This window comes from Gadus chalcogrammus, chromosome 22 (assembly GCF_026213295.1).
Source record: "Gadus chalcogrammus isolate NIFS_2021 chromosome 22, NIFS_Gcha_1.0, whole genome shotgun sequence".
Lineage (NCBI taxonomy): Eukaryota > Metazoa > Chordata > Actinopteri > Gadiformes > Gadidae > Gadus > Gadus chalcogrammus.
In genome coordinates this window covers 3,288,716-3,312,778 of record NC_079433.1, presented here as the reverse complement: position 1 = coordinate 3,312,778, position 24,063 = coordinate 3,288,716, and the positions used below count along the sequence as shown (strand labels likewise).

The window sequence follows — 24,063 nt, the reverse complement described above, 5'->3', positions numbered from 1 at the left end:
ATGACCAAAAAAAAACAACAGTGTTACCCCTTATGTTTTTTTTCATGACGACCATTAAAAAACAACAGTGTTACCCCTTATGTTTTTTTTCATGACGACCGATAAAAAACAACAGTGTTACCCCTTATGTTTTTTTTCATGAAGACCAATAAAACCAACAGTGTTACCCCTTATGTTTTTTTTCATGACGACCAATAAAAAACAACAGTGTTACCCTTTATGTTTTTTTTCATGACGACCATTAAAAAACAAGTGTTACCCCTTATGTTTTTTTTCATGATGACCAATAAAAAACAACAGTGTTACCCCTTATGTTTTTTTTCATGACGACCGATAAAAAACAACAGTGTTACCCTTTATGGTTTTTTTCATGACGACCAGTAAAAAACCACAGTGTTACCCCTTATGTTTTTTTTTATGACGACCAATAAAAAAATACCCCCCATATTTTTTTTTTCATGACGACCAATAAAAAACAACAGTGTTACCCCTTATGTTTTTTTTCATGACGACCAATAAAAAACAACAGTGTTACCCCTTATGGTTTTTTTTCAGTGTTACCCAGGGACGCGGGAAGTGGGGGTGCTTAGGGTGCTGGCGGCCCCTGGCTGTAACTGCAAGTGAGAACGTTTTCTGAACAATTTAATACTTTTTTTTTTTTTGTATAATTTTATCTTACAACACGATTTTTCATTAAATTATTGACATCCACCCTTTTTATGATATTCATCATATTATCATTTCATTTTATTTAGAACATTGTCTGTGTAGGCTGACGTAGGCTATGACGCAGAACGCCGAACTGTCCATAGCTGAATATGGTACTATGCTGATTTTACATAAGCATGTTGGTGTTCAACATCTGCTGTAGTGAACATTCTAAAACTGGTGTAAAATGTTGCTGCCATATTAATAGACACGTTGAATGTTATCGTTTTTATTCTGGAATCCCGCACGTAAGCTGGTTGGCAAAAAAAGAGCAAAGAAACTTGACGGAGAAACCGTCACTTTCCTCATATCAGACAACTCGTAACTCTGGATGAAAATGAAGGCTTTCTTTTATTGTCACTTTTGCTGCTGCAACATTCTGTTCGCCAAAGAGGGGTCATTTTTGTCTTTTTAAAATTATTGAATTTATCTTCAGTGTGTATTGGCCAATCTGATTTGTCTTGACACGATTGCGATTCAGCCTACGCAGCATGCGCGCAAACTCACAGCCAGACACAAGAACTCCTTCTAATTCAAGAGCAGCTTTTCCTTTAATGACATGGAAAAGAAAGATTAGAAATAAAATAAAATAAAACTGAAACCTATTTTTTGCATGCTTCCATATTGTGTTATAATGCAAGCTGCATTGATTATTGCATTGTTCATAGAACGTCATATTTGTGACAAAAGCTTGCTCTCTTATGAAATATTAGATAAGTTAATTCGTTGATGTCTTTTATGATCATCACAAAAGTAGGAAGTGATTAGCAAACTCTGAGTAGCAAACCCCGATGTATATTTTTGAAAATCACGAATGGAAATGTACATAAAATAATTGTTGCATCGAGATGCATCGATAATCGCTTCAGAATCGAATCGTTGACCGTTGGAACTGAATCGAATCGTGAGGTGCCAAGAGATTCCCAACCCTAAGCACAGGTAGGCCAATCCTTATGCTAGCTGTGGGAGGCTAGTGCTAATGCTAGTTGTGGGAGGCTAGTGCTAATGCTAGTTGTGGGAGGCTGGTGCTAATGCTAGTTGCATAATGTTGTTTTCCAGTCTGTGCAGATAGCCTGGATGCTGATGATAGGCAGATGGTGTTTCTTTAATCCTGTCTGTGACCTCTCTACCCCCTGCTAAACACGTCACACGCACACGCACACACACACACACACACACACACACACACACACACACACACACACACACACACACACACACACACAAACACACAAACTGGAGTTTTCTAACCGTATGTATTGTTTGATTTCTCTCTCTCTCTCTCTCTCTCTCCCTATATGTCTTCTACTCATTGGTATTTTCTCTGGGTATCTGAGTTTGGAGTTAAATTAATCACATAATAAAGACTAAAACCCAATTAAAGATACCTTGTTTTATTTTCTGAATAACTAAGAATATCAGTAAATATATATATTTTAAAGATACATTTACCATAATTAATAATAACACCAACAATTCTAAACATAGCTTTTTAAAAGCTTTTTGTCGAAGCTTTCTCCTCAACAATATCATTTGACCCATATTTCCTAAAAGCCAGCGTAGTTTACCTACTCGAGTACTATAATTTAAGACAAATACGAAGAAATCAAGAATGGCCTTAATCTTTATTATCCGTACAACCGAGATTATTGTTATCATAGAAGAGAGTAGAGACCCCAATATCAAAACCTGTTTCGAGCGACAGGGTGATCCAGAGGGGCGTGGCTTCCCTGTGGTTCGACCCATTTTGGAAACAAGGGATCATCATGTCAGTCACATCTAGTCCTACTTCAGACCACGATTTATCTCTGCACGAGTGCACGGCGATTGACGAGACATCCCTCACAACACCGGTCTTTCGTGTGAGTAGTACAACCCTATATCATGTTGGTGTGTTCACTGCAGGGTGGCCTAGCGGGTAATTAAGTTAAGGTGCACTTTGAGTTTGCCCTCCCATGGGGTGACACGGACCGCGCTCACGCCGTCGACACTTAAAAAAACGCGATTGCGGATCTACATCGCTTGAAAGACTTCATCGTTCATTCTAGTAGGCCTACACCTCGTAAACTCACTTGCATGTAGGCCTACTCGAATGGCCACCTTTGTTTACTTAAACAAATCGAATCAAACGTTTTCTTCTCACTGAAACTCCTTAATTTTCCTGTACCAAGGCTGATTTCAATGTTAAAGTCATCCCGAATACTTATGTAGGAATATAAACAAAATCTATGCTTATTTCTGAGAGGGAGAGGGAGGGAGAGAGAGAGAGAGAGAGAGAGATCATCAAACAGTGAAAAGCTCTGGTCCCTGTCGCGTCCCACGTTGCCAATAAAGTTATTTAAATTTTTTGTATGTTTGTTATTTATGTTATTAGTCTAACAGAAGTATTGAGTGCCACAGCCTAGATCCCAGCAGATCTCTCGGCGCTGCATTGGTTGGAGCCAGTGGTTACCTGCTCTGTAGACCGGGGTTCAAATACAAGGGAGGCCGGCTCCATGAAGCCACGATGTGGTGATGAGGTTTTGGAGATGTAACGATGACGCATGAATCTTTACGTCAAGTATGACCCCCGACTCGAGCACTGCAGGCCTCCCACACCCCAGGGGGTTGGGTCTGAGTTCAAGTTCTGGTGAGGGGCCGTCTCCTTGGCAACCAAACCTACCGGTTGAGATCTTGAATGGTAATGTCCAGTGTGACCTCTGAACCGACCGGGGCAGGCGAGTCCCTGTGGGAACTTCTTATTTTTATGTGATTTGTAATCTCAAGTATGACTCCCGTCCCGAGAACATCATACCCGCTGTCTCTTTAGCGCATCTCGGAAAGAGAGAGGAGAGTAGGGGTTTGTGTCCGTTGAAACCTCATGTCCTTGTGAAACTTTGGTTGTCATGGGAATTGTAATGTCATGTAAAACTTGTGATCATTGGTCATCGTCCCTGTCTCAGTGGCGCAGGGGTCAGCACTGTTGGGCAACCCTCTGGAGGCTATATACTATATAGGCTACCGTCACGTATAACCTCCAACTATAACAGGTTGCCAGTCTCAGTGGGGCAGCAGAGAGCTGTTGGCTAAAGCTCGGTGGATCAGGGTTCAAGTCCTGCTAGTTTTCTTTATTACAGGTCTCTTAATTATTTCTATATCATGTGAAATGTAAATACAATTATAACGTCCGGCCAAGTGCTAGTCAGTTTCTTGTTAGTGCAGCAGTAAGAGGGTTGCTGAACACTCTACCTATTTGATTATGTTGCCCAAATAGTCATTCATATGTATTTGCAATTACTTTAAGATCTAATTTACACAATGTGTTGAAGTAAAAACATTTGAAACTCAGCACAGAGATAGGGACATGTGGATTGGACGAGAATATGGAAAACCATTTGTAGAAAACAATTTGATTCGATTTGTATCTAATTATGAATGTCTATACCTGCCTACAACGCAGGGCATGCATGTTGGGTAAGACATAGGTATGTATTTAAACAAAAGAAAATAAGTTTACGTACGTGGTGCACTTGCGTCGCGTTTTACCGTAGAAAGCAATGTAGATCCGCGATCATTTCTAAGTGGAGATTCGGGAGGTGAGGGTGGGGAGGTTGGGGATGGTAGAGTGAGGGGAGGGGAGGCGAGGGGGGAGGTCGGGGATGGAAGAGTGAGGGGGAGTCGGGAGAACAGGAGCGAGAGGAACAGAGGAGGAAAGAGAGAGAGAATATAACGGGGACGGGTCATCTGGAACCGAGAATAAAAAAGAAACCGTTCGCTCCGACCGCGACTAAAAAGCGACTGATCCGAGGACGGTGAGTCGATGGTTTTCAATAAATTGTGAAAATGTTAATAATAACTTTTGTTTTGGTCATGAAGCACAATGAGCAGCCGGGCGTGCTGCTGCTTCACCCAGCATGAGTGACGTTTTGGGGAAACTATTTCTCCAGTTTAGCTCGCCCGTTATCTCGCTACTAGTTTTAGCACGCATTGCGTCCTATAGGTTACTCATTGAAACCCATTACGGCTCCTGCGTTATGGACTTTCCTGTGTTTCGAGGGGCTTCGAGGTTGTCCGCTTGCATATTCCTTAAAGTAATATGTTGACCACGTATGCAAAACTGACAGAATAAACTACAGGGAATGTAAATCCTTGTGGCGGAGAGTTGGAAAAAGAAGAGATCATTTTTTACGGAGATTTGTGCAGATGAGCTGACGATTTGCCTTGGTGGATTTGAATGAAGGGGAATTAGTAAAAACGCGTTTGCCCCGCTTCACCCCGACCTAAATACGACACGACAACATACCTCCAGGCCACCGTACAATCATACTGTACCACCAACTTTGAAATTGTCGCTGGTTTTGTAATCTTTGTTGCCATTTTAAGTTGTTTTCATTTTGATTTGACTCTGTTACTTAGTTTAAAGTGGAACACGTAGACTATACCTGATACAACATAGAATCATTCGTTACAGCAAATCCTGACTTGTTTTCAAAGTAGAGCAACAAGGTCACAGGGAGTAGGACCGATGTTGCCACATTTAACCTGATTGGGGTGCGTCATGGCAACCTTCTAAAACATGCCAGTGTCTCCTCTCCCGCCTCCTCCTCCCCTCTTCCAGACAGTGTGTTCCTCAAGGCTTCGTCTGGGCCGCCCCCGGACCCCTGTGGTCCTGACCCTGATCCAAGTGGCCCCTCGTCGCAGAATCCCAGATCAACTCACTTCCTGTTGGCCGCTTCATTGTCGGGAGAGGAAGAACCAACTCCTAATTTGGTCCTCCGGCGTTCCGTCGCTTTAAGACAGAGCGACCAACAACCACCGCTGCTACTCCCCGCTCCTCCACTTCCTGTTGGAGGCTGCCGCGGCGATGGCCAACGTGTGCACGTACGGGCGCTTCACGCACGCCATAGTGCGTGGCGTCCCCACCTCCTTTGGCCGGGGGGGCGAGGACAGGGCGGAGGAGGGGGCGGAGCCGGCGGCGGGGGCGGAGCCGGCGGCGACCGTGGACCTGGCGAAGGCGCAGCGGCAGTTTGGCGTGCTGACCGGCGCCCTGCGGCAGAAGGTGGGGCTGCAGCTGATCGAGATCCCCCCCGACCCAGAGCTGCCGGACAGTTGGAGGGTGGAGGACGTGGCGGTGATCCAGGGCGACACCGCCCTCATCACCCGCCCCTTCAGGCTGCAGAGACGGGCCGAGGTACGAAACGAGCGCACCCGCCACGTATGACAGAGACCTGAACACACTCTGAAGGAAACCTTCATGGTTTTAATCTAGTTTATAACTTTATGAGACGGGCCAGACGCCACAAACCCGTTTCCCCCCAGAACCAGGTGATGCAATGGACCCGTAGCCATAGATCGGAACCTTAGATCCCACGCCATAGATCAGAACCCCCAGAACTGGGGGCGATAGATTTACATTTACATTTAGGGCGTTCAGCAGACGCATTTATCCAAAGCGACTTGCATCCGTGCTTTTATCAAAAGACAGAGAAACAACAATATATCGCTGTCGGTGCAATAAGGATGTTCATAGCACCAAGTGCCGAGCACTAACAATCACTAGGTTAACCCATTCCCCGTAGACAACAGAGATAGCTAGCATAAGATGCTACACAATACTAAGTACTATTTTTAAGTTCCAGGACGTACAACATGCATTAAGTGCGCAAGAGTTCAGAACCATAGTGCTAAACGCCAGGAGCTGACCCCCGGGTGCGTTTGATTTGTGTGTGTCCAGGCGGAGGCGGTGCGCCGGGTGGTGTCGGAGCTCAGCCTGACGGTGGTGGAGATGGGGGCGGAGGAGGGGGGGGACTCCGGGGGGGCCACCCTGGAGGGCAGCGACGTGCTCTTCACCGGACGGGAGTTCTTCGTGGGGATCTCGGACCACACCAACTACAGAGGGGCCGAGGTGCTGGCCGACACCTTCAGGGTGAGCAGGGGGGTCAGGGGTCTCACTTCAGGGTTCAGGGTCCTGATGAACGGATGAATGTGTGTGTTCATTCCTTCACGCATTCAACGATTGATAGAGTGTTTAGTGAATTAATGGACCCAGAGACAGGGAGACAGGAGACCCAGAGACAGGAGACCCAGAGACAGGAGTCCCAGAGACAGGGGACCTAGAGACAGGGAGACAGGAGACCCAGAGACAGGGAGACAGGAGACCCAGAGACAGGGAGACAGGAGACCGAGAGACAGGGAGACCCAGAGACAGGGAGACAGGAGACCCAGAGACAGGGAGACAGGAGACCCAGAGACAGGAGACCCAGAGACAGGGAAACAGGAGACCCAGAGACAGGGAGACCCAGAGACAGGGAGACAGGAGACCCAGAGACGGAGCACTAGAGGCCCAGCGAGAGGGCGGTCAGCCACAGCCACAGCAGCCTGCCTGTGGGTTGGATTTGGGGAGTGTTCCAATAAGGAGTCTTGAGTGGAGCTGGTCCATTAAGCTCCCCACACAGGCTGTCCTCTGAGGCGCACAGAAGTCCATTAAGTGTGTGTGTGTGTGTGTGTGTGTGTGTGTGTGTGTGTGTGTGTGTGTGTGTGTGTGTGTGTGTGTGTGTGTGTGTGTGTGTGTGTGTGTGTGTGTGTGTGTGTGTGTGTGTGTGTGTGTGTGTGTGTGTGTGTGTGTGTGTGTGTGCGCGTTTGTGTGGGCCATGGGCATTGTGTCATTCTGCCCGGAAATTACATGTAGGCGGTTCTTCTCAGAGAAGTCTCAGGAAATCCTGGAGCATTCTGGAATTTATTTTTCAGCAAAACCGTCAGAAAATATGCTGAGTGACGAGAGACCAAAATACTCTGATATTTATATATCCGTTCTACTTGTAAGCGCTTTTTGATATTTCCTCAAACAAAACTCATTGGGTTTTTTTCTTTGTTGCCTCATATTTTAAATGTATTTCATTCTGAAAGTACATGTGACTTTCAACAACAAATGCATGTTATATATATTTGATTGCAGAAATATGAGGCGATAGCCTATTGACTTTGTTTTTTACCAACAATTCACTACCAAAAAAATCATTATTTTATCTCATAGCCGCAGAGCAAAAATAGATGGTCAGAAGTTCATGGGTCAGGAGTGATCCAACACCTTAACGAGAGCCTCCCTCGTTAAGGCCCTCGTTAAGGTCCAGTTAATGAGTCAAACCACCCGCTGATAAAAAAACTGAGTTTATATTCATTATTTTGTTGTATTCCGATGCAGGACTTTGCTGTGTCCACGGTGCCCGTGTGCGGTGGGGCCCGGCTGAAGAACATTTGCTCCATGGGGGGGCCCGACACCATCGTCATTAGCAACAGCGACGGGGCCAAGAAGACGCTTCGGGTGAGTCGTGCGGTCGGGTCCCTCGCAGTGAGCGCATGAATAATGACTGCATGAAACGCTTGACTCTCAGGCTGCCGCCATAGTGAGACAACTGAGACCTGAATCAAAGAATGAGAAAATAATTTTGGATATACACTACGATGTTGTGCTTTAACTTGTGTTTGGGAATACAGAGGTTTTGTTTACAGTATAAATTATAAAATTTGTCTTAGATGGATGGTTTCATCTGGTGGGGACAGTAATTAAGTTAATTAAATCAGTCAACCTTTAGTACTGTTCTCCTACACTACATCAGCACTGCTCTGAGCTATCTTAAGGAACACTAACGGGTTTGCGGTCTTAAATAACACAAACGATTAGGAGCTAGCACTGATTAATACATGAGGAATGCTAATGGGTTAGCACGGCTCTCCTGAGCGGTCCTAAGCTAACGGGTTAGCACGGCTCTCCTGAGTGGTCTTTAGCTAACAGGTGAGCTGCTCACCTGTTAAGGCGGCTGCATGCTTCAGCGTTGGTGTTACGTTGTTGCGCAAAATTTACTCAAAGCAATTCATGCTCCCTTTTAGGTTGCGCGTGTTGCCAAGCAATTTACCGCCAGAACAGTAGGTGGAGTAATATGTGGAGGAAAGTTTTTCGTTGAAGACGACCTCGAGAATGACGTCTTTGTCCGTGGGAGTCGTTGGTTTGTTTATGTGCCAGATCGTGTTCTCCCCATACACAGTGAATGATGGCAACAGACAGAGGAACAGGGGTGATGAAGTTGTTGATCATTGGGGTTGTATAAATGTGCATATCTCTCTACATTTTAAAACGACATAATGTGTTGGCAGCAAAGTTAACTTCACTTCACGTTAATGCTTTTGTACATGAGCCTGCCGGGTGATACTCCAGACAGGAAGTAGTAACCAGACCAGCAGACCAATCACAGCCTTGCAGGCTGGGCGGCTCGCGTAAAAGCTTACGTAAAAAATGACGCAAGTCTAGAAAAATCGCCCGACGCACGCAAGACGTGAGAAGTCGCGCAAGGGCCTCTTGCGCTTGCGCTTACGCTTACGTAACTGAGTGTAAATCGGCCTTTAGAGTGACGTAAACGGGTTAGCGCTGCTCTCCTGAGTGATGCTAACAGGTTAGCACCGCTCTCCTCTGTAACTCTCTTGTTCTCAGATGATGGAGCAGCTGACAGACCACCGCTACGAGGTTCTGGCCGTGCCGGAGGACGCCGCCGCCAACTGCATCTACGTCCGCGGTGCCAACCAGCGGGACTTCCTGCTGCACCGCCCGGCAGAGGAGTGCCCCGAGAGCATGGAGGTGGGTCCACGAAACGAGCGCACCCTTCAATAGACCCACATAAAAAAAATGTGAAACAAATGCATCCTTCAATAGACTCACATGAACAGTGTTAAACGAACGTACCCTTTAATAGATACACAAACAGTATGAAACAAACGCACCCTTTAATAGACACGAACAGAGTGTGAAACGAACGCACCCTGAAACCAAAAATCCCAATTAACTTGGGAAAGGGAGTCTACCACTCTGGAAATCCCTTTCCAAGAGTGACAGACTTGTACAAGTTAATTTCCCGCTTAACTTCTATATAAACTTGAGTGAACCAACAGCCAAGTTGAACAAGTGATTTTGGGATTCCCTTTAGATCCCAACCGATACTGGAGTAAAATTTTACCAATATATGGACCTTTAATCAAAATATATATCTTGGATGGAGCTGCTCCTTACGATTTGCAGCTTATCCTCCAGCATGCAAAACAAGAAACAAACCTTCACAGAAAAATAATATTGGTGTTTGGCGCATTAATAAATGTGATGTTAATAAATTAACATTTCTGTTAAGTTCTTATCGGCAAACAATTTAACTTCTCAGTTACAACATCCAACAGGTTAACCTTCCCTCAAATCCCAACTTTTTAAGATGGCCTTCACCAAACTCCTTTCACTAGCATACGGACTCATTTGTTTATCATGTTTTCAATCTCAAGCGTTGGGTACTAAGAAAAGCCCCATATCAATTTAACAATCTTTTGAGATCGCCTGCCCGGGCTCGAGTTACCTGACCGCCACCATGCTCTCCCCACCCAGGCCCTACAGAAGCTGCAGGACTACACCTTCCTGCCCACGGCCTGCAGTGAGGCGGGCAAACTGGGAGCCAACCTGTCCTCCCTCTGCCTGCTGGTCAACCGCAAGCACACCTACTTCTGAATAAACTATATACGCCTTCAAAACGTGGAGCTATGCTAACACCCTGTGCCATCAGTAGCTTTGGCATCAACGCACTAACCAGATACGCAGTTTATCAGATAAAGTGGCGAGCAGCAGAACTATGCCCCCTGCTGGTCGTTTTGTATATAACCACTGTCACACCCTGCCCCTCGTGTAACTTTTCCAACCACTTGAGTCGAGGGGTTTGAAGTTACTGCATGTACTTGATTTGCAGCCTAGTAGGGATGAGAAGTTTAAGTGAAGGACCGAAGACTCTTTAGATTGTATGCCCATTAAATGTTTACGTTTTTAATGTGTGATCTCACATTAACAGTTGCTAATAAAACTAGACTTCCTTTCCTAAGAAAATGTTACGTTATTTCTATACATAAACGACATTAAGATGCTTTTATCCAAAACGACTTACAATAAGTATTCGTCAGACAATTGCTGTCCGTAATCTTTAGTCAATGAAAACCCAAACACAGAAGTAGCATAACCAAGTTTATTAAGTTGAAAAACCCAACATGTTTTAACGGTTAGACTTGGCCACTCTCTCCAGCTCGTCCTTCTTCTTGATAGCGTAGGAGTTAGAAGACCCCTGGAGAGGCGAAGAGATTCAAACCATTAGACACAGCCAGGAGCACAACAGTGAGAAGTTCAGGATCTCACAATAACTTGTGACAGGTGGTTAAAATAAATCCAGGGTAAATTCAGATTTCATTGTCAAATGTTTCAAATGTGTCTGAGTTGGTGATTGACTGGGTCACTGTTATAGACTGCAGCCAATGAATAAACAAAGACGTTCAATCTGCGAGCACTCTAGCACACCAGGACAACGGGAAGGTGTCTAGGCGTGACTCTAGCCTCGCTTAGCGGACAGACGGTACAGGTAGATTCATGTCATTAATAAGGATGGACGGTGGGCATCTTTCTTAAGGATGCCACAACATCTGGGTTTGAACTGAAAACTGCGTGGAAGGGACACAACCCACTATGGCGTGCGTGAAGCGCCCGTGAGTACACAGGTCGGCCAACTTAATGTATTGAAGTGCATCAAGCTACAACATGTAGACTTCCCACATTTAGAGGCAACTAAATTTATTTAACTACTTTTTAAATACATTTAGTGGCACTACTTAAGATTCTCAATCTACCTATCCGACCAAAATACAGTGATCCAGCCATCGTACACGTCTGATGGGTTTTACATCATTTTAAAAACGAGCTCACCTTGGCGGCGTTGATGAGCTCATCAGCGAGGCACTCAGCGATGGTCTTGATGTTCCTGAACGCAGCCTCTCTCGCTCCTGTGCACAGCAGCCAGATCGCCTGAGACAGAAGACATCCGGGTTAGAGCCTTACCTCGGCTTCACAGCTTGGAGCAAAACGCTCGCAGGGTGAAAGGTAGTTTCAAATGTGTCTGAGTTGGTGATTGACTGGGTCACTGTTATAGACTGCAGCCAATGAATAAACAAAGACGTTCAATCTGCGAGCACTCTAGCACACCAGGACAACGGGAAGGTGTCTAGGCGTGACTCTAGCCTCGCTTAGCGGACAGACGGTAGGGTCAACATGTACACTAGAATGGACCATATGGGCCTTTTCACCAAGAGGGATAGAATGGCAATTAAATCATACAAATCAGAAGTGCATCTGAGGGCCATGGAAACCAGCCTGCCTCCTGTGATGAGGCGCTGAAGGCCCCTTAAAGCTGGTCAAGACATTATGAATTACGACTGATGGCAACACAAACAGTCTGGCCTAAACTAAACCGCCAGATACGGACACAGAGCATTTATACAAAACAACTTCATGTTAGTCATTCAGTTTCTTATAAAAGTAAAAAAAAAAGGGAAGAAAATCCTACCATTTTGACAAGAAGTAAACATAAGTCCTCTGAAAAAGTATGCAACACTACAGAAGAAAGGTATACAGAAAACGAAATGCGTCTGATGAAACGTGTACCTGGTTGACCCTGCGGAGTGGGGACACGTCCACAGCCTGTCTCCTGACGGTACCGGCACGCCCGATACGGGTCGAGTCCTCACGGGGCCCACTGTTGATGATGGCGTTCACCAGCACCTGCAGGGGGTTCTGGAGGGGAGGGGGAGAGGCGTTCAGAGCAGGAAGAGACACTCGTAGAATGGTATTGCATCACCATGACATTAAGATGGACTTATGACACCCAGGTTGATATGCCCTTAGGATGATACAAATATGAGGTTGGAAACTACACACTTTGGAATGAATTGAAGAGTTCTACCGATTAGGATTGAAAACATAACGACAATAGTATCATCAGTATGGATATAATGCACCTGATCAAGTCTTGAACAGATCAAAACTTTTGCGACAGGTGCTTAAAATAAAACCACCCGCGATGCTGATTTTCATCAAATGTTTCGAATGTGTCTGAGTTGGTGATTGACTGGGTCACTGTTATAGACTGCAGCCAATGAATAAACAAAGACGTTCAATCTGCGAGCACTCTAGCACACCAGGACAACGGGAAGGTGTCTAGGCGTGACTCTAGCCTCGCTTAGTGGACAGGCGGTACAGGTAGATTCATGTCATTAGTAAGGCGGGACGGGGAGCACCTTTCTTAAGGATGCCAACAGGTAGCTTACAACACCTGGGTTTGAACTGGAAAGTATTTTGGCTTAAGTGTCCAGACCATCTTGAGTCTGACCCACACCATTCATTGGCCTCCCTCTCACCTCCCCGGTGAGCAGGTGGATGATCTCGAAGGCGTGCTTGACGATGCGGCAGGTCATGAGCTTCTTGCCGTTGTTGCGTCCGTGCATCATCATGGAGTTGGTGAGGCGCTCCACGATGGGGCACTGCGCCTTGCGGAAACGCTTGGCGGCATAGCGACCACCGGAGTGGGGCAGGTACTTGGCGTACTTCTCCTTCACGGCAATGTAATCCTGTAGAGGAGCCACACGACAGTTATAACTACGTGACACAAGTACACACACGACACGATACGAACACGGAGGACAGCACAGACGAGATGGAAATGTATAAATCACCAAAGGGAAATTCAGCATTTGTACAGCACGTTTATTTATACATCGACATTTAGACAAAAGCAAAATTTAAATAATGTGCAATATTGCTCACTTTTGATTGACTATTGTTTGTGCATTTTGATTGTATGGTCCTGACTGACTTCAAGCGCAATGGTATGAAGCAAATTTTTTCCATTGTGACTTAAAGCTGTACAAACAGTGAATTAGGCTCAAGAGTGGGGATGGATAAGAAAAACTAAATTCTATGAAGAACCTCCACATTCAGAGATAAGTACATGACAGCTAAGTTGACAGGTAATGTGTCTGAGTTGGTGATTGACTGGGTCACTGTTATAGACTGCAGCCAATGAATAAACAAAGACGTTCAATCTACGAAAACTCTAGCACACCAGGACAACGGGAAGGTGTCTAGGCGTGACTCTAGCCTCGCTTTTCCCGAATCTACCGGGGCTCCCACCGGGTTCTACCGGCCGGGGATCGAGTCCTACCGTACCTGCAGAGAGATGTCGTTGATCTGCACATCGTCGGTGCTCCACTTCCCGAAAAGCTTGATCTCCGGAGACTCAGCGACGGCTGGTGCGGTCTCCCACGTCTCGGTAGTCACTAGGAGGAAACGGGTAAATATAAATACGAGGCATGTTTCGACCTGGGAAATTAAACCACGTCTAGTAGTTAGTTCGGCCATTCCAACGCCTCCACCCAGGAAAATTAATATACGTGATCCATCTTTCAAACGGCAACGGCCCAACGTATGCAAGAGCTAAACCAACAGAAATAAACCCAAACATAATTTTAACAAATCCCCCACTAGAAACCCTCGGACGTCCCCACACCACCGGCCAAGGCCTGAGCTGAGCCCCGCGGTGGTCTAGCCGTGTTAGCTTCCAAGGCTAAATATTTAGAGGCGAACAACCCTTCACACGTCTCATGGAGGTTTACTCCAAAGTTTAAATCAGACCGTTTGTACTAGGCAAGAAAGCCGCAAAACCACGTACGACGGGACGGTGAAGGTGAGACTAGATGCGGGAGGTGAGCAGCTACCCGCGTGGCTCAGCGGACACATGTACGGTGGATAGCCACATGCTAATGCTAACGCTCCGGTCCGTGGCATTCAGAAAACACATTTTCACCCGAAATTAAGAGCATTACACAAATCGAACGCGGATTCACGCATACGATGCATGCAAGTGGGTTAGAGGTACGCGAAGTGGGTCGTTAAAAGTCATTATGTGAGGTTTTAAGGGTAGAAATTTTGATTTTTGAGACTCACTTGTGTCAGCCGTTCTGTACCACACTTCTCAGAGACGGAAAAGGGCCTTTTGCTTGCGATGCGCGGCAATATCCGGTGGCTCGATGGATTACATCCGGGGCAGCCGGGAAACAGGGAGTTGTAGTCTTTTTGGTCTAATCATAATTGGTGATTTCATTTGCGTTATTAACAATGAATAAAGAAATAATGAAAATAAAATACTTTTAAAATCGTTTTTATTGGATATTTAAAAAATGACAATTATTTGGGCACGTTATACAAGAAATACCTTTATGTCAGGTAGGTTTGTGCTTAAAGATACCTATGACAATTCTATCTGATAATTCCATGTATGTGCAACTTTTCAGGCAATTAAGCACTTTTCATACTGATCTCATACTGCTACTTATTCTTATACTGCGGATCATGTGGAATTATTGGTGAAAACCAAAAAAATATTCTACATCGGTAAGATTGTTAGGACTGTATTATCTGTTCGGACATATAATTTAAAAGCATATATCCAATAATTCTCCATGAATACACTTCAGTTTAACAGTACAAGCATACATAAAACCAAGTACATAACAATGTAAAAATACATACACATGATAATACTGCAGTCTGCAAAAAACACAATATCGATATTATCCATAATATTTAAAACTTCCCTCATAAATCTACGTCATTTAATAATCATCCTCGGGTACAACACAAAGTCGTTGGAGGCGAGCACATTTCCCTCATTTTAAAGTTAAATCTTTGTAACTGTGAAATAAACAAAAAAAACAACGATAATACAACCGAGAGCAATTAACATTCAGAATTTTTGATCCAGAAAAACCTAAAACGGACAGACGGACTGACGAAACATTTAATAAAACGCCTGAGATTTCTAAACGTCACGGGGGGGATGTTAACGAGTATGAGAGGGCAGAGGTAAACAAACACAACCACTTCCTTTTACACTCCTTTGACCCTTGACCCCAGCCGTCACGTCTCTTCCATTTCCTGTACGGCCCCCGTCTTCGATAAAGGCAGTGAGTCTTAGCACTTAGGCGTTGGTTATCAGACTGATGTGGTTCACGGGCCTCATTCACCTGGCAACCATCTTGGTTCCAGACACTAGCTGTGTGAAGGGAACTGAACATTAAAAGGTCCCATATCCCACCCCCAGGTGTGAGTGTCATTAGCCATTACAAGCCGTTTGAAAATCTACCTCTTCCTGTTTTTCAGTGACATCACAAGAGGGCGTGTCCACCTAGATGTGTGCTGGATAGATCAGTCTACCAGCCTACCCAGTGGACTGTAGCAAACGTTGCTCATCTATCCGTCATACATCTACGTGGACACACCCACATGTGATGTCGGAAGAGGCAGATTTTCAAAACGGCTTCTAACGGCTAATCACACTCACTCCTGGTGGCATAACATGGGACCTTAAATCTTTCAACTCAAGATGCCTGCTGGGTGATTAAGACCCGAGGGGGAGGGAGATCCTACTTTAAGGCATGGTTCTACTGCAGAGGAACTACACAAGCACGACTTGAACGCATGAGGCAGAATTACTATCGGAGACAAGTTTTGACCACGAAAATAGTATTTTAAAAACACTTTTCTTCAAAAGGTTTGCAGGCTAAAAAAAAAAACACAGGGAGTCTGCTTCAACTGGATAGGAAAATAAAAACACATAAAAACAATCGCCACGGCGACGAGGTGGTTGGGCATTGCGGGTTGTCATGGAGACAGAATCTCAAAATGTCAGTTAGGCACAGTTGTGTTGTTGTGTTGTGTTGTGTTGTTGCGGTCGCTGGCCAAGCACACGTAAACACACAGGCAATGACACACACACACACACACACACACCACATGTAAAAGAGAACTAATTCATATAAATATTTAAAACTCTTTCCCCTGGCAGGGGATAATGAGCATAGCTTCTGTGTATAGTGTATGTATGTATGTGTGTATGTATGTATGCATGCATGCATGCATGCATGCATGTATGTATGTATGTATGTATGCATGCGTGTGTGTGTGTGTGTGTGTGTGGTCCCAGGCGGAGGTCTACTGCAGCCACTTGTCGATGCAGGTCTGGTAGACGGTCTCGTTGGAGTGCCACCAGACGTGCTGCACCCCGGCCATGGAGCAGATCACCAGGTCTCCGCGCGCCCCCAGGGTCTTCAACCCGAACGAGTCCCGCAGGAACACCTGGAGGGGGGAGAGAAGAGAGGACAGGTCAGGACCGGTACCGGTAGGCCTCAGTTTAGGAAGAAATGTTGTAATGCAATGATTTCAACACTTTTGAATAAAAAAAAAAAAAAAAGGGCAATTTGAATACACAACACAAGCCAAAACTCTTCAAACAAATATTTTGGAAAAGAATGCTGCTTACTTCCTGGTGTTGTATTTCCACAACAGTCTCGTTGTCGTCATAGAAACCGAACTGACTGAAATCGAGAAAGACGGGTCATGTGAGCGTATGCGTCTATTTAGGGCACCGTTTTATCAGTTACACACTGGAAATCTATTACACGGATAACACACAGAAAACCTTGATGGAAAACGTTTGGAAGGACAGAGGGGTTTTTCATGCGCGTGTTGGTCATGTGAGCAGCTAGACGCCTCTGTCAAATTACAAAATGTACAGTTTGTTTTTCTTAATTCCTAGGGCAATCTCTGGACTCTCTTCTTAGAAACGAGGTCATCCAGCACCGACTCTTTCCGTCGTTGTTATCCCAAACATTGAATGTCTGCTTTGTCAACAGGTTTCAGATCATTATAAAATGAATACTTCAAGTGCTCTTGGCTTTTCCCATTGACTCATTGTTTGAATAATTAATGACTTTAGTTACAGACGGGGTGCATTATTTGCTCGTACAACACAGGTTTGGTTTGTAATTTCAGTGTGCCCGCCAGGCATAGCATGATACCTTACACACTGACTGTTCCACCGAAAACAGACCCACTGAAAGAGTTACTGGGCCTTTATTACTAACCTTTGTAACATTTGTTATTCGTTATTCTGCAGTATATCATAGAATTAAAGAACCTGTTCAATTATCAGTGCCGTGTTCGATAACCTTAAGCATTAAACCTGCCCGCACATCACATTTACTTTGCGGTTTTGATGCAGACCCATCGACCGCGAGGAGGGGGGGGGGGGGGGGGGGGGGGGGGGGGGGGGGGGGGGGGGGGGGGGGGGGGGGGGGGGGGGGGGGGGTCACGCTCACAGAGAGGTGCAGACTCACCTGGATTGCCAGGGTGTGATCACCCCATCATCGGGCCCTCCAACCAACACCAGCTTCTTAATCTTCAGGAAGTTAGTCTTCCATTCTGCAGAGGGGAGACGGTAAACAGAGCACAATGTAAACACCTGATAACATACAGAGTGGAGCCCTGGTGCATTGTGGGTAACACAGGCCCTCGTCTCGATGCAGACGTGAACTCACGTGTTCAGAGTTCACCTAGACTATGCATAGCCCCCCCGTCCCCCCCACTCCTACTTAATGTATGTTTTACGACCTGGCACTTAATGTACGCACTTGTTGTTGTTGTTGTATTTAGTCATAGGACGTAGTTGTGTAGCATCTTATCCCAGCTATCTCTGTTGTGTACGGGGAATGGGTTATCCTAACAATTGTTAGCGCTTGGCAGTTGGGTCTATGAACATCCTTACTGTACCGACAGAGATATATTGTTGTTCCGCTTTCCTCTGATGAATGTACTGATTGTAAGTCGCTTTGAATAAAATCAGCTAAATGCCCAAAATGTAAACGCAGATGTGCGCAGGTTGGTAGGCTGACCTGCTGATTTGGGGTTCTCTCTCTCGCTGTTCAGCAGCGCCAGGTAGTCACTGCTGTTCACATACATGTCCCTGTGGTGGGGGTCTGAAAGGGGAACACACACACGTTAGAATAGAGATGGTGGGTTTAGGTGTTGGGTTAGACATGGTTTGTTTTGGTTATGGGACGAATCACCACAGACGCAGCCTAAAACCCTACTTTTGCCGCTACTACAATATACTGTGAAATTATAGAAAAGTAAAAATATTTACTACTATTACTAGTTACTACTTCGTCATTTAGCAGAAGCTCTAACCCCAAGCGACATACGATGGGATCAGATCCATGTGTGTAAGGAGCCAGTAGGGGTCAGAGGTCATCTTGCTCTAGGGTTAGGATTAGAGTGTGTGTGTGTGTGTGTGTGTGTGTGTGTGTGTGTGTGTGTGTGTGTGTGTGTGTGTGTGTGTGTGTGTGTGTGTGTGTGTGTGTGTGTGTGTGTGTGTGTGTGTGTGTGGTGTGTGTGTGTGTGTGTGTGTGTGTGTGTGTGTGTGTGTGTGTGTGTGTGTGGCTCCTACCGTTCCAGTAGTTGCAGATGGAGATGCGCTGGCCCACCGAGGTGTAGCAGAGATGGAAGAGGTTGGACTTCATGAACTGGGGGAACAGATACTTCAGGTAGTCCGTGTCTGGGAGGAAGACCGAGAACAGGAAGTGAGCACAGGAAACCAATAAGGCCCCAGATTTATGCATTATTTATAGTCCATGGTTTAACTGTAAAGCTCTGGGATTGTGAGGCTGTCTTACTAAACCATATGTAGTGCGAACATTTGTAATGACTTTGTATTTCACTTTCCTTTATCTTCAGCCATTAGCATGATCGTTTTGGATGTCTGCTTCCAGTCAGCGGAAATCAATTATTCTCTCTTTTTATTCTCTCTCTCTCTCTCTCTCTCTCTCTCTCTCTCTCTCTCTCTCTCCTCTCTCTCTCTCTCTCTCTCTCTCTCTCTCCTCTCTCTCTCTCTCTCTCTCCTCTCTCTCTCTCTCTCTCTCTCTCTCTCTCTCCTCTCTCTCTCTCTCTCTCTCTCTCTCTCTCTCTCTCTCTCTCTCCTCTCTCTCTCTCTCTCTCTCCTCTCTCTCTCTCTCTCTCTCTCTCTCTCTCTCTCTCTCTCTCTCAGCAGATTAGGGGCAGAGAGGGGTCAGGGGTCATCTTGCTCTTAGAAGCCTACAGTCCTGAACAGACTGCAGACATCGGAGAATCGATCCCAGAACCTCTAGCCTGGGAGTCGAACACAGGGAGAAGGGAGGTGAACTCACCCCCGTACTGGCCGGCCTGGGGGGAGGACAGGGAGATGAAGGTGTGCACGTTGTGGTCCGGCAGGGTGGCCAGGATGCCCCTGCAGATCAGTCCCCCTGTGATGACATCATCAGGGTGAGACAAAGAGGGGGGAGGGATAAGTACGTTCACACTGATGGTTATGAAGATTGGTGGGACTTTATTGGGGGTCGATCGAGGGACGCGTCGTTATGGGAGATTTAACACGGTGGTGACATGGTGTTGGGGATGATTGTGAAATGCGTAAAGGAGGAAAGTGTTACGATCGATCAACGCTTGTGTCTTTAATGAACCAGTCTGTCAATTGCCGTCTTTCTCTAGAGAGACACACAGACATAGAGACAAACACAGAGAGAAAGAGCTGGAGAGAGAGACAAACAGGCAGACAAGCAGACAGACAGAGTGAGCGAGAAAGAGCCACAAAGCAGAAACAGAGAGCAAGAGAAAGACAGATCGAACACAACTAAGGGGACAGACACAAAGACACAGACAGTGAGACACCCACCCTGGGAGTAGCAGATGAAGTTGACCCCGTCTTCGGCGTTCTGCATGATGGGGTAAATGGCCGCCTTGAAGCCCTCCACCTGCTTCCACATCGGCTGCAGGCTGGAGCTCCGGTCGAACAGGTCGATGACCGACACATTGGTCCCGGGGTGAGACTGCACAAACATACACACACACACAGCGTGAGGAACATCGTGAGGTACATCATGAGGTACACCATGATGTACAGCCCCTGAGACAGCGTGTTGTTATGAGGAACAGCCCTTAGGTACAGTACATCATAAGGTACAGCCCTGAGACAGTACACAGCTCATGACACACGTCTGCCAGGGGGTCATGGAAATTATCACATGCATATAAATGTCTAAATATATAAATGTAGGGCAGGTCGGTGCGATGGCGACTAATTGATTTGCTGTTGTTGCCTTGTGTAAGCAATCAGCATTTTGGTGAAGACGAAAAGCTCAAAGTCCAACATAAAAACAGTATCGTGTCCCAGTTTAAAAATATAAAAACATAAAAAGGCAACCTTTAAATGTTATTGCTGCGTTTCGGACCCAACTCATGCATTCGTTCAGACGTTATACGAGCACATGGCGTGTTTATAACACAATTATGATCCACTTTGGTGGAGGAAAGACAGAAAGAACATGACGTGCTAAACTGCCATTCCGAGCATGCAGCCCACAGCTTTCCGTGGTCACATCCTCAAGAGACAGCCCTCGAGACAACCTGTTAAATAACCACTCATCAGAACGCCCGTGGTCTCCTGGATCTCAATAAACACAAAAATGGTGTAACATCCAATAAAACTCCATGCATCTCTACAGACCCCCAATGGCCACCTTCTTGCAGGGGGTTCGGCGGATAGTTGTGTTTCTATTTGAGAACAAACACACACAAGGGGTGGGTTCTGTTCGTGTCTTACCTCGTTGATAAAACGACTCAAAGTTAAAAAATCACCGGAGCTGTCGAACAATCCATGGATGATGATGACCGGTTTGAATCCCACTGCCGCTGCCCACAGGCACACTCCGATCACCCCCCAGAGCAGCCCGGATCCCCGGCTCATGCTCCGGGTTGGTGGAGTTGAGTGCACCCCTTTCATACTCTGACATGCACTTAAAAACAATTCAATTAAATAAGTTCAAATTCAAATCAATATTAAAAACAATCGACTACCGAGATAAAAATTGGTTGTGGCGGGCAATGTTGTCCGACTACCGTCCCAGTGCCATCATAACGACCATCAGGGAAACATCCGATTATAAACCAGTCCGTTTCCCTTTTTAAAACAGCGACGCGGTGGAGCGAAGCCAATCCTCGACCTGAAACCTGGGACTATAAAAAGAGCGAGCAGCTGAGCTGGGCTGGCCTTTGTTTATTCCGGTTTTAATCACACTGAACTGGACATTGTGTGACCTACTTCCGGTTTCTACCGTCGGCCCTCTGGGAGGGATTATAGCTCTGGGAGGGAGGGAGACGACGAGTCGGTCAGTTATGTATGCATAGCATACATAATGTATGTGTGTATAAATATATATACATATTTATAAAAAACATGAATGTGACTCATATTTTCTATCCATCTATTGTAATTGATTTTGTATTAATTTGATGATCATTTAAAAGATAATTATATCTAAAGAATCCATATTTTACACATTTTATTTTATTATTATCCACCCTGAAATGTACAGATTTAGTTTAAAATTGAGAAATTATGTTTTACATAATCAATATACGTCAGGGAGTAAAAATACAACAAGCCTATCAAACAACACACAAACTTTAATGGGTTGTCCTTGTGGACAAATGCTCTCATTCCGTTGATAATCAAAGTAACTTTAAAAAGCAGTGCAACCAATGATACTTTCAGCCAATACATTGTTTTTGTTCTTACAGCTCATTAAACTGTCTTGGCTTCAGTTAAACATTGGCTTAGAAACATAACAGTCTAATATAAGAAGCTATCTCAAACAGAGATACCTTTACAAAATACTACAGTATTCTCTATCACATTGTGATAAGAGTAAAGGAATACAACTAATGAAAGGAAAATACTTTTTTTTTTGCAACATTGCTCAATAGGAGTACATTACGAACAGTACTTACACAAATGATCTTTCATCATACAAAATTGATAAGCTAAGCATAAGCTAGTGAAGCCTCCACTAGCATTGTACCATTAGCAAGCATCAGCTAGCTACCATAAAATTACCTAACATAGCATCGACTAGCATGTATCCCGAGCTCATGTAGTATTCGCTTGCAACCATAGTATCAGCTAACATAGCATCAGCTAACACATCCTTAGCGACTGTAGCATTAGCGACCGTAGCATTAGCTAACATATCATTAACGTACGTCGCGTTAGCTAGCATAGCATTAGCGACCGTAGCATTAGGTAGCATAGCACTAGCTAGCGTACCAATAGCCAGAGTAGCATTAGGAATCATCTCAAGCTAAGCTAGCCTCTGCGAAGGCCTCCGATATGCAAAGACGTTCTCTGAAACACAAAAAAACACGAACTGATCAAAAATCCCGATCAATTTTCCCGAAGTCTCCCTCGTCCCCCGCTAGGCGGCGGCGGTGGCAGTGGGCGGCTGCAGCAGCTCCTGGAGCTGGCCCAGCGTGTGCTTGAGGCTGCGGGCCAGCGTCTCGGCGTCCGTCTCCTCGCAGCAGTTGAAGGCGGTGACGGAGAAGTGCACGTGGTCGGCCTGGGGGTTGTAGCAGACGGCGTAGCCGTCGGGGACCAGCGGCCCGAAGCACATCACGCTGTCCGTGTTGGAGGGCACCTGGGGGGGGGGGGGGGGAAGGAGAGGGAGACAGCTGGGGTCAGGGGCGGGGTCAAGGGATCCACCTGTGGCTTGTATGCCCACTAGGGGTGGGAGGAGCAGGAAGAGGAGAAGGAGCAGGAGGAGGAGGAGGAGAGCAGGAGGAGATGGAGGAGTCGGAGCATGAGCAGGAGGGTGAAGAGCAGGAGGAGGATGAGGAGGAGAGCAGGAGGAGCAGGGGGGAGAAGGAGTAGGAGGTTGTGGGAGATTGTGGACGTCAAAGCTGGTGGTATTAGATGCTGCAGCTTGGGTTTGAATGTTCCTGCAGACAGGAACAGACTAGCTTAGGATTCGTAGCCACGAGCTAAGTTTTGGTCGCGTAAATGTTCAGAGTTTGAAAGTGTTGTGAACAGCACTATGAATGACACGACATGCTAATCTACTTCTTAAAAATCGTATTATTCCCCTTCTCTTATCGATCTGGAAAACTGTGATGGTATTTACGTATTTTACATCAACGTCAGGAACTTCCTTCACAGCTGATCGAACTTTCTGGTTGACAAAGTTTCAACCAATCACACACCACCATGTCCCCCCCCCCCCCATCTATACAGCCTGACAGACGGCTGGCAAGCGCTCCCATTGGCTGAGGTCCAACGCTCATATTTGAACACATTCAAACACGGCCCGACACATTCCTCCACGGTTCGTTCCAACTAGCTCTCATAAACATGTGCGTTGTCTTTTTAAAATGTTCCAACTCCATAATTAATCATGTTTAACGTTGTGTCACAATAACATTTTCCATTCCAATCTAATAAAGTTGATAATAGACCTGTTCTCATTTTAATTTCAGTATTGTTATATTACCGGAACACATTATGATCCTTCCAACCACAAAGCGGCGATTAAAGCAATACTAAACTAATACTAAACAAACAAACAAACAACTGGCATAGAAATTCCTCATACCACGTGTGCTTGTGTAACACTTGTGTTTTGACACGGCCTTGGAACGCTTTTATCTCACAAGAGCAGCCACCCAAAGCTTTCTGTATGCAAACGATGTCCGCACAATGAAGAAGACGGCGTTACGCCTCGCCCACCACCACAGCACTGTTTACCCCATCGCAGACCCGGTTAATCATCTGAGGAGCT

General features: G+C 45.7%; 4 protein-coding genes and 4 non-coding genes across 12 annotated transcripts in view; 1 reads left to right on the top strand and 7 right to left on the bottom strand.

The window, feature by feature from the left end:
• rps5 (ribosomal protein S5) overlaps nucleotides 1–14,640 on the bottom strand; it is an 87,470-nt gene extending 72,830 nt beyond the window's left edge. The window contains exons 1-6 of the mRNA XM_056582734.1: nucleotides 14,531–14,640; nucleotides 13,754–13,863; nucleotides 12,946–13,155; nucleotides 12,194–12,322; nucleotides 11,459–11,557; nucleotides 10,726–10,826 (exon numbers count right to left, since the gene is read on the bottom strand). Coding sequence (XP_056438709.1) covers nucleotides 10,758–10,826; nucleotides 11,459–11,557; nucleotides 12,194–12,322; nucleotides 12,946–13,155; nucleotides 13,754–13,863; nucleotide 14,531 — 618 coding nt within the window. The 5' untranslated portion in view covers nucleotides 14,532–14,640 and the 3' untranslated portion in view covers nucleotides 10,726–10,757. The remainder of the gene's footprint in view (nucleotides 1–10,725; nucleotides 10,827–11,458; nucleotides 11,558–12,193; nucleotides 12,323–12,945; nucleotides 13,156–13,753; nucleotides 13,864–14,530) is intronic.
• On the top strand, nucleotides 166–10,936 carry ddah2 (dimethylarginine dimethylaminohydrolase 2). Of its 5 annotated transcripts, none has more exons than XM_056582725.1 (6): nucleotides 166–620; nucleotides 5,306–5,878; nucleotides 6,422–6,613; nucleotides 7,889–8,008; nucleotides 9,173–9,316; nucleotides 10,106–10,936. In XM_056582725.1, the coding sequence occupies exons 2-6, from the start codon at nucleotides 5,552–5,554 to the stop codon at nucleotides 10,223–10,225; spliced, it is 903 nt and encodes a 300-aa protein (XP_056438700.1). In that variant the 5' UTR covers nucleotides 166–620; nucleotides 5,306–5,551; the 3' UTR covers nucleotides 10,226–10,936. The 5 variants fall into 5 exon arrangements, with proteins under 5 accessions (XP_056438700.1, XP_056438698.1, XP_056438697.1 ...); XM_056582723.1 differs by lacking the exon at nucleotides 166–620 and adding an exon at nucleotides 2,425–2,570 and having other exon boundaries at nucleotides 5,310–5,878; XM_056582722.1 differs by lacking the exon at nucleotides 166–620 and adding an exon at nucleotides 2,425–2,570.
• LOC130376357 (small nucleolar RNA SNORA3/SNORA45 family) lies at nucleotides 10,963–11,098 on the bottom strand. The gene has a single exon (XR_008893992.1). It is a non-coding gene; the product is annotated as a small nucleolar RNA SNORA3/SNORA45 family (small nucleolar RNA).
• On the bottom strand, nucleotides 11,641–11,776 carry LOC130376356 (small nucleolar RNA SNORA3/SNORA45 family). Its single transcript, XR_008893991.1, has one exon. It is a non-coding gene; the product is annotated as a small nucleolar RNA SNORA3/SNORA45 family (small nucleolar RNA).
• On the bottom strand, nucleotides 12,633–12,768 carry LOC130376355 (small nucleolar RNA SNORA3/SNORA45 family). Its single transcript, XR_008893990.1, has one exon. It is a non-coding gene; the product is annotated as a small nucleolar RNA SNORA3/SNORA45 family (small nucleolar RNA).
• Nucleotides 13,556–13,691, bottom strand: LOC130376358 (small nucleolar RNA SNORA3/SNORA45 family). The gene has a single exon (XR_008893994.1). It is a non-coding gene; the product is annotated as a small nucleolar RNA SNORA3/SNORA45 family (small nucleolar RNA).
• An 83-nt stretch (nucleotides 14,641–14,723) lies between the features above and the next one.
• ppt2b (palmitoyl-protein thioesterase 2b) lies at nucleotides 14,724–21,557 on the bottom strand. Its single transcript, XM_056582727.1, has 8 exons — nucleotides 21,057–21,557; nucleotides 20,130–20,283; nucleotides 19,606–19,701; nucleotides 18,870–18,977; nucleotides 18,316–18,399; nucleotides 17,761–17,845; nucleotides 16,905–16,959; nucleotides 14,724–16,720 (listed from the first exon to the last, which is right to left on the bottom strand). Exons 1-8 carry the CDS (start codon nucleotides 21,234–21,236, stop codon nucleotides 16,577–16,579), a joined length of 906 nt encoding a protein of 301 aa, XP_056438702.1. The 5' UTR covers nucleotides 21,237–21,557; the 3' UTR covers nucleotides 14,724–16,576.
• Nucleotides 21,558–22,149: 592 nt separating this feature from the next.
• Nucleotides 22,150–24,063, bottom strand: part of cratb (carnitine O-acetyltransferase b) — a 13,080-nt gene continuing 11,166 nt past the window's right edge. Inside the window, exon 15 of the mRNA XM_056582707.1 lies at nucleotides 22,150–22,926. Coding sequence (XP_056438682.1) covers nucleotides 22,708–22,926 — 219 coding nt within the window. The 3' untranslated portion in view covers nucleotides 22,150–22,707. The remainder of the gene's footprint in view (nucleotides 22,927–24,063) is intronic.